General features: G+C 40.8%; 1 protein-coding gene and 1 pseudogene across 1 annotated transcript in view; both read left to right on the top strand.

Moving 5' to 3' along the window:
* The window catches only part of LOC120319541 (glutamate receptor ionotropic, kainate 4), a gene marked incomplete at its 5' end in the record, with an annotated part of 81,272 nt that extends 68,256 nt beyond the window's left edge, over nt 1–13,016 (top strand). Inside the window, 3 exons of the mRNA XM_039368486.1 lie at nt 1,768–1,896; nt 9,957–10,075; nt 11,509–13,016. Of these exons, the coding sequence (XP_039224420.1) occupies nt 1,768–1,896; nt 9,957–10,075; nt 11,509–11,880 (620 nt within the window). The remainder of the gene's footprint in view (nt 1–1,767; nt 1,897–9,956; nt 10,076–11,508) is intronic.
* LOC120319538 lies at nt 6,997–9,935 on the top strand (annotated as a pseudogene).
* Nucleotides 13,017–14,693: the final 1,677 nt, after the last annotated feature.

The following is a 14,693-nucleotide window of genomic DNA, read 5'->3' on the forward strand; positions in this document are numbered from 1 at the left end:
AGCTGGACTTTCTTGTTTTTCTTTGAAGATGTTTTGCCTCTCATCCAAGAAGCTTCTTCAGCTCTGACTGGATGGTGGGGAATGGAAAGATTTATACTCCTTACAGACAGATGGTCATTTGCATTCTTTTAGAGAGTCGTTGAGACCATGAAGGATGTTTTCTGTCCTGCAGCCAAGAAGCCTCCACACACATTTGCACTATTCAGGTGACCCTGAGGACACAGGTAAACCTCCCAGTGGCCTCAATGACTTTCTAAAACAGCGGTTCTCCACCTGTGGGTCGGGACCCCATTTGGGGTCAAACAACCCTTTCACGGGGGTCGCCAAACAACGCAGTCCGCCATTTTCCCCCCTTTTCCTTAGCTGTGCTACTCCCTTTTATTCTATTGGCTTTTGAAAGCCAGTAGAATAGACTCTCTTGAATAGAGTCTAATTCTATTGGCTTTCAAAAGCCAATAGGAATTGTCCAGGCTGTCTCTGCCCTGCTGAGCCCCAAAAAGTCCCATTCTGCAAACAGTGCTGCAAGTTGTCTGCAGCGAAGGCGAGCTATCTGGAAGTTTCCGCCCCTCCCTGCTGACAACTACTAAAAATGTAAGTAAAAGAGGGCCAGGGGTGGGAGGTGGGAGGCCGGCAGGCGCAGGGAGGGTTGCTGGCGCGCGTGGGGCCCGGCGGGTGCCTTACCTCCCTTGGGCTGGGCCAGCTGGTGGCCCAGCCGGTGGTCGGCCTGCACCGTCTCTGCAACTTGCCAGCTACTCCTCGGCCGGCGCAGGGGGCGGCACCACGCATGCACGGTGCTCCCAGGCAGGGAAAGTCCTCGACTTATGACCAGTTGGGTAGTCCTCGTCTTACGACCAGTTGGGTAGTCCTCGACTTATGACCGGTTGGGGGTCACGGCATTAACAAGGTTGAGAACCACTGTTCTAAAAGAAGGCAAATGACCAGCGGTCTGCAAGGAATATAAACCTGTCCTTTCCCCACCATCCAGCCAGAGCTGAAGAAGCTTCTGGGATGAGAAGCGAAACGTCTTCAAAGAAAAAGAAGCAAGTCCAGTTGCCTTTTGAAAAAGCACCTTTGGGGTGAAATTCTAGTTCTTCTGAGCTGTCTGCAGAGGTTCAGGGCATTAATAGATCATACAGATTAATAAAACAACAGAAGCCCTTTTACGCAGGACCTCAGCCCCAAAAAAGAACTTGGTAAAGTTATTCCTAACCCACACTGAATTGTCTGATGACTTTGCTTGCTGAAGAACTCTCTTTGAACTCTGAGATAAGAAATAAACCATACTTCTTGTGGGGATTGGGGGAGGAAATGAATCCATCTCCCTAGTGAGAAACTGAATCTACTTAGCTTTACATGCACTGGTTTTATTGTAGGAAGAGGGAGAAATAGGAACACATTCAGATCAACATCACTATGAGAAGGATTTTCCATAACACAAAAGACTACTAGGTTTCAGCAATAAACATATTAAGACTCTCAAGAGACGTAGAAGATGTCTTCGTTCTTCTTGCACGTGCCACAGCCTCAGAGACGACATCAAGAGAGTTTTAGCACAGCTTCTCCCGTTGTAGCTTTAAAAGACTCAGGGCAAGAATACATTTTAAAATACTTTTTTTTTTAACCTGACGTTCAGGGTTTCCTGCAACGTTTTACAAAAGGAAATGGAGAGAAATGGAAAATGGAAATTCCCCCAGACAGAACCTATATAAGAGTTGCTTATTCTTTCGGTCTCTGATTTGTCCCCCTCCCCCCCACTTGGCATTACAGGTTCTGCTTTCCGCGATGAGTTTGACTTGGCCATTCTCCAGCTACAGGAGACCAACCGTCTGGAAATTCTGAAGCGAAAATGGTGGGAGGGCGGACAGTGTCCGAAAGAAGAAGACCATCGAGCCAAGGGTAATAACCGGCACTTTCTCTAGCCAATGGTTGTCTGGTAATAAAAGATGCACAACAATAGACTCGTTCCTGAGCAAAAATCTGAGGGATACGTCATCTTTCAGGGTCAAGGGTGGTAAAGCCTTTCTAATGCAAGGTTGTTCTTTCTAATGTGTGGAAAACATCAAGGCTGTTGTCCCTCGTACTGTCTGTTCTTGCTTGGAGCAAAGAGAAGGAAAGCAACCAGGTGAGCAACACAGGTGGTCCTCAACTTAACAACCATAACTGAGGCCAACATTTGGGTTGCAAAGTGAGACCTTTGTTGCGTGGGTTTTGCCTCATTTTACGGCCTTTCTTGAATCTGGCTTCCCCACTGATTTTGCTTGTCAGAAGATTGCAAAAGGGGATCACGTGACTCCCCGGAGACATTGCAACCGTCAGCGGCCAAGGGTCTGAATCTGGGTCAGGTGACCACAGGGATGCTGCAAGGAACGTAAGCGTGAAAAACGGCCGTTGTAATTTCGAATGGTCGCTAAATGAACCGTTGTAAATTGAGAACTACCTGTACTGTGGCAGGTGAAAGAACAAAGGTCCTTGTAATGAATGTCCATTGCATCACAGCAGAAAATCAATCACTCCAGGGATGCTATCCAAATCCTGAAGGCCTTTAAAAGGCACTGGAAGTTCATCAGAAGAGGCTAAGGGTCAATCAACATCATTTACAGCAGTGGTTCTTAACCTTTTTGAACAAATCACCCCCTTGAGCCAATGAGGAAGTTGTCATCGCCCCCCTCCCCCAACATAACCTCTCAATCACAACATAGAAAATAATTCTTCAATTTATGCAAACATTTTTTTTTTGTTTTCTTTAAAATTATCATCAGGACATATCAATGCAAATAGTTTATTTCCAGTCTTTTTCCCATATCTCAACTGTGTGAAAAATTTTGGTGCCACCCGGCACTTTATTCCCAAACTTCGTGATACATGTATTTCATTATTATCTTATTTATTCAAGACACTTAAATGTAATCACCACTGAAAACAAAATTCAATTGCAAGAAAGTGAAATGCCCGAAAAGAAAAACACAATTCAATCCACTAATAGCGAGCGATCTGATGTTTTTATAGGACAGATATACAGTGATTCACTGTAGGAAAAAGTCTCAAAAGTGTCCCCAAAACTTCTCGCTCCATCGCCCCCATATTGCCCCCTTTTCATTCCTTCGCCCCCACGTTGCCCCTTTTCATTCCATCGCCCCCCTGAAAAATGAAATCGCCCCCTGGGGGGCAATATCGCCCAGGTTAAGAACCACTGATTTACAGGACTGTTAAGAACGAGGATAAGGTGAAGCAATTACTAATAATATATTTCTGGAGCTGGAGGAAATTATGCAAATTGCCAGAAAAAAAAAAACATGGCTTTGTCCTGACTTCATGGTATCCCAAAGTGATTGCTGGTTATAGCACTCTTTTTTTTTTTTTTTTTGGAATGACATCCTTTCTACTTTAACGCTGAAAGGTTCCCTCTGTTTTTTGAGACTGAAAGAATTTTGGCCAAAGGAAAAAAAATTGGCCCTGAGAACCAAAAGGAAGCCCTTAAAGGCCCTTAGACTCTCAGAAGCGAAAACATCCAGGCTTGCATTGCATTCATTTATGCTCCTTTGGGATGGGGGGGGGGAACACGCATGAAGCAAAAGCAAACAGGATAACAGTCTGTAACTTTCATCCGGCAAATACTTTGTGTTCTGTATGTTGGACAGTTCATAAAGGAAAGTAGATATTTGGAAACCGTCTTTGCTTTAAAACTATGTTTTACCATAAAGATGAAAGAATTGGGAAGCAGGGGAGGCATTCTAGAAGCAATTTTGAAAGGAAATTGGCTCTTTATATCACTGACTTATACTTTCTTCTTTCTTTCTTCCCTCCTTCCCTCCCTCCATGATGTGTGTGTGTGTGTAAACCTCAGATTGCTTTCTTTACATTGATCTGATTCTTATTCAAATATATGTTATTTCTTGTATTGCTTTTACAGTTCTGCTCTCGGTGGAAATCCCAGGCCAATTCTGTAGAAGGATTATGTTACGAGAGCACTTTTAGCTGCCTCCTGTTTAGCCTCCGACATCCCGAGACCAGGGAAAGCACTAATTGCTTCATCTTGACATCTGAAACACATAACTAAGCTTCAAAAAAACAAAAATAAACCGATATATTATGAAATAGACTCTGGTGAGAGAGGAGAGGAGAAGGGGAGCACATAGGGACCTATTAATAAACAGGAGCCCCCCACAAAAGAGAACAAACTCTGACAGATATCTATCAGCCAAAGTAGTTAGGGACTCATTCTTGTGTGAGCATGGGGTCTCGGGGCAATTGGGGCTTTGGTGTACTTCGGTACAAGTGGTTTATTATCACCCCCAGCCTGGAATAGAAAAATTCTGGCAGGAGACAAACAACCTTAAGAGTTGCTATTATCCCATGGGAGAATTAGAAACCAGGTCCTTTGCTTTTAAGTGCAAAAACTGTTAAAACTGCATTGTTTAGAAAGAAAATGGAAAAGAGAGCAGCCTTTTCAATTTTTGTGGCGGTGTTTCAAATATCCACTTAGAGGCAACTGGTGGGAGATGCTACATAAACTGTCAGGCGTTTGTAATGACTTATTCTGCGGGTGGCAACTTCCCTTCTTTGAGGGCCCAAACCTTTCATTGGCACCTTTGTGGAAGAATCGCTGCTTCTGACACTGTGATTTGCTACATGGTTGGAACAAATTTTGATTCGAACACCTGAAAGCACATTGTGCAGACACAAAGAGATGTGACCCTCAACGTGCGCAAATAAAACACTGGACAATGATTTACAAGGAGAAGTGTCGAGGCTTCCTTCTAAAAAGCCTGTGGGACTGTCAATAAATCTTTGATTCTCACATTTTGATTTATTGCCCAGGAGGAGTGAGGCAACTTTTATAGGTGTCTGAATTGATTAAGAATTGTACTCAGCAGCTCTGATACAAGCGACCACATCATTTGTGAGTCAGTCTGCTGCTCAGTCAAGTGAAATCTATCCAAGCCCCAGTAAAAAGCACCGCAGCCAAAGGTGCATTGCCTCTGGCAAGAATTATAGATACAGATATATTCTGCTTTGGTCTCAGCAAGATTAATCTAGACTTTGTTTTTAAACCAGAGCTGCTAATAAAGGACTTGAGATACGAGTTACATATTCAGTGCATTTTATTAGAGAAAGGAAATCAATATTTTATAGGCTGAACTCAAGAATGACTTGGAAGTCATGCAAAGCACACAGAAAATCTCCAATTCTTTGCATGGGCTTGACCTTGGTAAATGTAATGACATTTCTTTATTTTACATATTTACATGGATGCCCATTTACCAAAGGAATCCTTGGCAGAAAATTACAGTGAGTAACTGTAGCAAAAGTCTTTGTTGCCTAAAATCTCAAAAGTTATTTCTGATTTCATCAAGAGGGACAAAATATACATGAATCCATATATCCATATATATATATGTAGGTCTTTGGTTGTTCGGGTTTTCTCCCGTGTAAAATTGGAAGTGTCTTGGCGACGTTTCGACGAAGTCCCATTCGTCATCTTCAGGCTGGTGTTTTCAGCTTCGTGCTTCGAGCAGCGAGGTCGCATAAAATGGAAGCTCTTTGGACTTCAAGTTTTTCATAGGTCCTGGTCAGATGGTGGATTTCCTCCCCGTAGAGGTTCGATATTTGTTTTTTTATGCGACCTCGCTGCTTGAAGCACGAAGCTGAAAACACCAGCCTGAAGATGACGAATGGGACTTCGTCGAAACGTCGCCAAGACACTTCCAATTTTACGCGGGAGAAAACCCGAACAACCAAAGACCTACATAAAACACCCGCGAAAACCTCAGAAAACATATATATATATATATAACCATATGAAGCCTCACTCAAAAGTGTAACAGAAATTCCAAAGTTTTTGTCTTCACTCTCCCATTGATTCAATCCTTTGCTTTATTTTTTTCTTTGTGTCTTCTTGTATCAAGCAGAATTTCAGACTTTTTCCATTATTCTATTTGCCTATAGTTCTGGTTTTCTCATTTTATTTAATCTGTTATCTTCATGTTGAGATATTTCCTCCCTATCTGCTAAATTTCTAATGATGCCCCAGCAAGATATTTAACTTAGTCACATTTTACTATCATTTGTTTGTCTCTATTCCATCTGTTATTTCTTTAGGTATATCTGTAGAGAAAAAAATAAATAGATCCATTCACTTAGTCTTTAGTTTTATACGTCTTAGTCATATAAGTATTTAACAACTAATATATTTTAATTAACTTTTAATATTACTATATAATTTCCCCCATGTAGTAGAAATATATCTGTGAACATTTCTGTATTTTATACTTATGCTGGGCAAAGACTAAAATAAAAATGAACAAATCAGTGAATGGAATGCTTTACATCAATGTTTCTTAACTGTGGCAAGTTTAAGATGGGGGAACTTCAACACCTAGCATTCCCCAGCCAGCCATGCTGAGAATTCTGAAAGTTGAAGTCCACCCATTTTAAACATGGCCAGGTTGAGAAACATTGATTTGAAGGGACAATTACGTTCAGTATTAACTCATCTGAGTTTGATGTCAAACAGGAGGCACTGTTGAAATCAAACGAGCTACTCACCTGAGGGAAGAGGAAGAAATAGTTCAGGGGTGTCAAACGCCGACCTGTGGACCAGACGCATCATAGCCAAACCGCGCCCACCCCATTGCCAGCAATGGAAAAAAAATCGCAATACGTTGCGACACGTCACGTGACGTTGCAAGTTTGACACCCCCAAAGTAGTTGATCACTAACACCAGCCTCACCCCTCCTGTGCTGCTTGATCCACCCCACCTGGAGAGGGATCCATTTACACCAGGGGTCTTCAAACGTGGCCACATGAAGACTTGTGGACTTCAGCTCCCAGAATTCCCCAGCTGGGGAATTCTGGGAGTTGAAGTCCACAAGTCTTCACGTGGCCACGTTTGAGGACTCCTGATTTATACCATGCAACTGTTAGAGTACAGCAAGCCCCAAAGGACTGCTGACAAATATGCCACCACAGTTGCCTATTAATGTCGACCTGTTGCAATGGTGACTGTATGACATCACAGAAAGCCTGTGCCTTATGTGTCAACCAGCAAAGAGGAAGATTACACTGCAAACTCTGTCGGACCCAGTTTCTTGCACTGGCCCTCCAGTAGCAGTTGCACTTCACTGTAAAGCTTGCCAAGCTGGACGCCAGTTTTGAACAACTATTCTTTGTCTGCCATTGTGCCTTCTCCCAAGACCACTAATCATGCAGTCCTGGACAATGGTAGAGACATTCGTCAAGAGCCTTATATAAGTGAAGCTGTGGACAATGATGTGTCAGACTACAGGGAATACAGAGAGGTTGGCCCCATTACCACTGTGTGCAGTAGTACGGATCTTCTCGAAGTTGAAATTATCAGGAAGCGTGAAGAGTAGCTCTCCCATTACAAGCTAAGAGCAGATGCAATCTATGGCTATGATCACAGCCATCGGATTGATACGCCTCTTATTTCTCCTGATGCTAATATTGACTTAACAACTGGGCAGACAGAAGAGACACTGAGACATTATCTTTTATGTGCTGAACAAGAGGGCCTGGTGACTAAAACATACAATGGCACTGAGGCTGTTACGGGTCTTCTTGAAGAGAAAAAGCGGGATTTAGAATGATCCGTCCAAATGGGTCAGCCGTTACGAAGGAGGAATAAAACTCTGAGAGAAAGAAAAACTCCGAGGTGGCGCAGCAGTTAGAGTGCAGTACTGCAGGCCGCTTTAGCTGACTGTGTTCAGCAGGTCAGCGGTTCAAATCTCACCGGCTCAAGGTTGACTCAGCCTTCCATCCTTCTGGGGTAGGTAAAATGAGGACCCAGATTGTTGGGGGCAATGTAAATATATATATACATTGCTTACTGGTGTACACCGCTTAGAGAGTGCTTGCACTCAAAGCGGTATATAAGTCTCATAAATAAATAAATAAATAAATAAATAAACTTCTTGGAGAACAAGCAGAATATATCAGGGAAAAGGTTCCTCAATTGCATCAGGAGCTGTCTATGGAAGAAGAGCTGTTTCAGATTTCTACCAGGACTGCTGAAGAGAGTGAGTCAGAATCCATCTGTTCAACTCTATTGAAGAGAAATGAATCCTTTTCATCTGTCCAGAATTATTTTCATTTTGATTCTCTTCAAAAGAAATTCTGGAAGAGGAAAATGTTGTCCTTAGATGGGAGGACTGCCAGCTGAAGACAGACCGTTACTTATGGAGGGAAAGAGCAACAACTTGGGCATGACTGTGAGATGGTACAGAGCTCAAAGATGCAAATATTCAGATTGACAGTATTTCTGAAGGCTAAGAAGACTGAAGAAGCCTCCCAACAACTGGATGCAATCAACCATCTTCTCTGTCAGGTAGTGGCTCTATAGAGAAAGGCAAAATCTTGTGCAGTAGAAAATAAAGAACTTATTTGTCCAACATATGGGAGCTAAAGATGCCCCAAAGCAACTCATAGCTGAATTAAGAGCTGGAAGAAATATGCAATGTATGAAAATGCTTAATGAGGCACAAGAACTGTAGTACCTTAAAGAACAAGACAATGCCAAATGGCTGTATCACCCTATTATCTTCATTAAGCTGTTTACCAATGAGTTCCTTAGCTGCAGAAATCAAAGGATCAGTGCAGAAAGAGCTGCATCTAGATCAGAGGTCCCCAACCTTTTGGGCACCAGGGACCAGTTCCGTAGAGAGAGGTTTTTCTGCGGACCAGAAGGGATGTGGTTTTGTGTGCTGCCTGCATCCCGCAGATGGGGCTTTGTTTGTTTGTGCAGTCTGATTGCTGGCATGCCACAGCCCACAGACTGGGGACCCCTAATCTAGATGATACTGATTGCTCTGACTTAAACCATCACAAGAGTTTTTGACACTATACAAAACATCCATCGGGTGATAAAAGAGAGATCCCTAACTCCATCTCAAATGGGCATTCCGGGATCTAGCCAGTCTTGCACAATGAATGTAGTCATTTCTGTCTGTGTCAGCATACCACGATCCAGTTTCTACAGAGGAGATATTTCAACATGAAAGGCAACAAGGCTAGCAGTATAATTCTAGAAACTGAATCCAGTGACTCTAGAAATGAAGGGAACAAGAAAAGAGAAACACCAGGTTTTAGTGACCTGGAAACAATTCCTCAAAAATTTCCCTTCAGAGGGAGAATTACCTGTCAGAAAGGAGGGTTGTTGGTTGTTGGTTATTGTTGTTTTGTTTTGTTTAAAGAATAGGAAAGAAAGTTGAGAGAAATCAGCGATAATAAAGCTCCCCATCCTTTATCTGTTCGCCTTAGTGACTCGGTCTCGTCTCCATCAGCAAGGAGGAGGAAATAATGTTTCTCAACCTTGGCAACTCTAAGATATGTGGGCTTCAATTCCCAGAAATGTTCCATAGCTGGCTGCAGAATTCTGGGAGCTGAAGTCCATACAGTTTAGAGTTGCCAAAGTTGAGAAATGCTGCTTTAGAGATAGCCATCCTCATTGTTCGCTTGAACTCTCCTAATAGCAGGAACTACCCCAGAAAGACTCCAAGATACTGTACATATATTTCCATGTATTTTAGCAAACTATTCAGTTTTCATGAATTTAGTTTGAATTCCTAAGATATTATTAACTCATCAGTACTGAAAATTAGTATGTTGTAGTATGTTATTGCTGGGCATCCATATTATACCAAGCTACTTTCTGTTCTTTAGTTTAAATGTGCCGGGTTATTAAGGGCAATGCTTTTATACAAACTTAGCATGCAAGGAAAGCTAGCTATGATCCTCTTCTGCCATTACATTATGTTGCTTATTTGCATAATATGCCAAGGTTAATTTAGTGTTAATCGTGGGTGGGAGACTTTCTCACAGGCTGCTACACAATTGATCACACAAATCACTGCTTGCAGATTCTAGCAGCAATTTGTGGCTTCTTAGAAGTTAATCCATCATGCTAATGCTGTTTCTATGTGTGTCTGTTTTATGATAGGTCTAGGAATGGAGAATATAGGTGGAATCTTTGTGGTTCTGATTTGCGGTTTAATCGTAGCGATTTTTATGGCAATGCTGGAGTTCTTGTGGAGTCTCCGACACTCTGAACATTCTGAAGTAAGTTTTTGTTGTAGGTGCATGCTCTAACATTTGGTTAAATGTGTTGAATCAAAAGATCATCTCGTGTCTGTATAATAAAGAAAGTATTTGGTAACCTTGGTAATGTGTAAGTTAAATAACTGGTAGACCTGTTACGTAAGCTTCTTTATAACTCATGGAAAGTTGAGACTATTCTCTGATGTGAAGCCTTGTCCTCCTTCATCCTTGTTAACAATGGTATGATTGATGATGGCACCAAGGACATATGAAGCTGTATCATAGCAAGAACAATATCTATTCAGTAAGTTCTGTTCTTGTTCTGAATTAATTTTGTGTGTGTGTGTGTGTGTGTGTGTGTGTGTGTGTGTGTGTGTGTGTGTCCTGGATGATATGATCACATCACCAAATGTGAAGCCAATGCTACTAAGCTGAACAGCTATTTCTCAACTGAAATTAAGTTTAGTCAGACTCAGGACTAAATCGTAGGGAAAGAGTACGAAGAAAAGTAACTGTCAGAATCCAATTATATTTCATCTCTAGTTATCAACTATAGAAAACCCCATTTCTGCCTTGAAAGAATGTTATTTTATTGTTTTCATTTCACAGTCTTCTTTTTTCACCAACATGATAGCTGGAAATTAGGAGTTCTACAGTAAGAACAAATAGGCCAGTATATTCAGAGGCCTACCGAACACTCAGAATAACATGAAGTAAAATGAAGAGCAGAGTTCCTAAATAATATTGAAAGTTGGGAAAATGGAATAGTATTCGCAAAGGAATGTATAGTTTTTCATACTATAGTATAAAACAATATACTTTATATTAAAGTATAACTATAACCATTTTTAGTTAGAATTTATTATGACTATTTATCATAATTTATTTATTTATAATTTATTTATTTTCAAATGGCTTAGTGTCAATTTTTTTCCTGTTGCACCATTATGTAAAATTGCTCTCAAGTCAGGCTTAACTACTAGTAACTGCATCCATACAGTTTTCTGGTAGCGTTATTTATTTATTTATGAGACTTATATACCGCTTTAAGTGCAAGCACTCTCTAAGCGGTGTACACCAGTAAGCAATGTATATATATATTTACATTGCCCCCAACAATCTGGGTCCTCATTTTACCTACCCCGGAAGGATGGAAGGCTGAGTCAACCTTGAGCCGGTGAGATTTGAACCGCTGACCTGCTGAACACAGTCAGCTAAAGCGGCCTGCAGTACTGCACTCTAACTGCTGCGCCGCCTCGGCTCTTATGGACATGACTTGCAACGCCTTGTTGGCAGTTGTTTTTGTTTTAGGAGTTCCCAATCTAACCAAAAACACCACAGTCCTTAGGTGGTTCCCCACTGACATTGAACCAGTTTTTTTTTAAAAAAAAAAAAAAAACACTAATATTCTAACATTTTGGTTTTTGGTTGTTGTTTTTTTTACCCCATCTTAGATATCAGCCTGCCAGGAGATGGTGTCAGAATTGCGTAGCATCATTCTCTGCAAGGACAGCTTTCACCCCCGTCAAAGGAGAGGGGCTATTCTTCGGACTCGCCCCATTATACAAGAAGACCGAAGAGCCCGCCCGACTACCACTACCACCCTCAGTAATGGCAAACTCTGTGGTGGTGGGGACCCTGACCAGCTAGCACAGAGGCTTGCCCAAGAAGCTGCCCTGGTTGCTCGAGGTTGCACACACATCCGGGTGTGTCCCGAATGCCGGAGATTTCAAGGTCTTCGTATCCGGCCTGGACCCGATTCCCTTGTGCAAAGTGATGAGAGTTTGGAATGGGAGAAAGTGACAAACAGCAGTGAGCCTGAATAAAGCAGGGGAGTTGTCAAAACAGAAGCTAATGTTCCATTTTACAGAACATGAGACTTGTACACAGTGTTGAACTATTTTTAAATTAATAAAGTGGCATCCCAGCTTCTTGAGAGCATATCAAAGCTTTAGGCTGGGACTGAGCCCAACGGCAGCATTGTTACTTGTTGTATCTGAGAGTCTCTAATGTTCTTCCTTCTACAAGTCCTGGGTGAAAGCCCTCCCAGCTAAACTGGGAGAATGCTTTCTCAGGATGTTGCTTCTATGGAATTTGAGGTATGGGATGTGAAAAAGGCAAAACATTATTGAAAGAAAGCTCATTAAACTCACACATATTACACCGGGGGGGGGATTATACCACCCTATGGACATTGTTAAACTGATGAGAGAGTTACTTTCTATTAGAAAGGGAGAATAATCCACTTTAGTTTTGGGACGTCAAGATTATATCAACACATCTGAGCGGAGATAATCAAAGTCCTAGCTTTGCAGCAGGTAAGTAAGAAAAGGAGGATCCTGGAAAACAGATGTCTTACCTACGAGTTCATGAAAGGGAGGTCTAGTCCAAGAAGTACAAATAGGAAAAAGCATCCAGCCAACTAAACTCAGAGATTTTAAGATGACTATGTTTTTTTTTCTTCATTCTTTCTTAAAAGCTATGCTTAATAGCTTTTTTAGAAAGCAAACCACTCCAGCACAGGGTTAAACGGGACGGAAGAGGATTTTTGTCCTCTCTCACTAGTAGAGTGATAGAATAACCATCCCAGACTGTGAGTTTCTGAAAGTCAAGTCTTAGCGCTATTTGTTGTTTTTTTTTAAAAGACACATATTCACAAAATATTTTATGAACGGTAATGAGATTGCCTGAAAAAACAACAACAAACCTTTGTATCATAACTTTACACCTACAGAATATCTCAGAGTTCAGCGTTACAAACTGGCTCGGAGTGAAGATCCAAAGGAATCCACCTCCGTGGAAGGTTAACTGAGGATAGTTGGTCAGCAATCAGGAAATCTTTGGCTGATGTGGGTTTTCATACATGACTTCTATTTTCTAAATGGCAATTCTATGCAAATTCTTACTGTTAAAAAAATTATAGAAGAAAAAGAATCAAGGCAACCACAATTTGAAATCAAATATTATCCTGTCTGTGATTGTTGGAGGGTTTTTTTTATTGTATTAAATAAAATATGTCCTTCCGTGATAGAGCTTTCCCCTTTATATCCCTGCTATTCAGAGGAGCAGGAATTTGAATACACAAGGTCATTAGCTGCCTATAGCTTGAGTAATTTATGGCATTTTTGCTATTGACATTTCAGTCCTTTGTCTGCTAGCCACTTAAGCTAAGGTTATATTGTCCTTGGTCCCAGTCTTAACTCCATCCAGTCTTCGCTCCCTGAGTTCAAGAAACTGAAATTAATCTAACTCTGTGTTAAACTGCTACAATACTGCTTATGTACATTATTAATGATTTCCCCTGAGAAGTGAGGAGGAAAAGAATCAGCTACGTTCTCCTAAATAATTTATGATATATCTATCTTCAATAGATCTTATCAGTTTTCAACTCTAGAAATAGGATCACAAGAATTATAGCAAATGCTGAAATAATTTCTTCTGGCATATAAGTGTGAAATACAAAAAAATTGTGCCTTCGGTTCTTGTATTTTAATAAGGGAAATATCAAACCCTGGACGCACTGGTGAGTAATGTGGGAATGAATAGTAAGAAACTTTTAGGATGAGAATAGAGACAGGTTTTTGTGATTGTGTAACCGTACAGTATATACAGAGGGAAAATTCCGTTTTAACCCCAGAAAGTAATGAGCAAAATCATAATGAAAATAAGAGATCATGATTAGTTTAATAGTGGATTTTTGTTATTCTGCTTGGTATAACTGAATTTATTATATTTATATCCCAACTTTCAACTAAGGAGCTCAAAGCAATTAACTACTATTCTTCTTTCCTTTATTTATGTCAGCTTGAAAACTCCACTAAAGTAGCTAGTGGAGAAAGAAAGGATACTAGTGAGCTCCTTAACTGTATTTTGACCCTAGTACGAGTCCAATAATTGCCATTTCAGTATTAATTTGCTAAGCTTGCTTATATAACCATGTTATAAACATTTGCTATAGTCACTACATGATTGGTAAAAATATGGATAGAATTTTAAATAACGTCTTTCCAAATAAGAAATGAGCTAATCTTTTTTTACTAATGTAAGAAAAGCACTGTTGGATTAAATCCAATATCTACATCATTCAAGGTCCTGTTTTGCATAATTCCCAATAAGTAGCTCTGAGAAGTCCATACACAGAAAAATGAAAGCTAGAATCTTCTATCATTGTTATTCCCCACACAAATTCCATTGGTTGTTCCAGTCCAGGAATGGATAGCAGTCCTGACAATGCTATTGGGCTTCCACTATTAATTATCCACTGGGAATGCTGGTTAGAGATACTATTCAAATTCACCTCTATGTTTGTGGCAATTGTCAATTCTTAATCACACCTTACAAATCAACTTACACCAGACATCTTGGTAGGCAATGAAAGCAAATGGGTGTATTTGGGTAAAAGGCAGAGAAGAATGACATATGGACACTAAACCAAAAATTCTCTCTTAGATGTTTCTCAAGTACCAGCAACACTCACTGTTTAGTTCTGCAAACAAGGACTGCTATCATATCCACTTTCCAGACAGACCAACATGCTTGCCCAGACAGAAGGTAATAGTCATCAAAGGAGCATGGGTCTTTTAACCTTTATTTAGATTTCCCAAAGGGAGGAAAAATAATCTCATGAATAATTGAATCT

This window comes from Crotalus tigris, unplaced genomic scaffold (genome assembly GCF_016545835.1).
Source record: "Crotalus tigris isolate CLP2741 ecotype Arizona unplaced genomic scaffold, ASM1654583v1 scf7180000020806.364445, whole genome shotgun sequence".
NCBI lineage: Eukaryota > Metazoa > Chordata > Lepidosauria > Squamata > Viperidae > Crotalus > Crotalus tigris.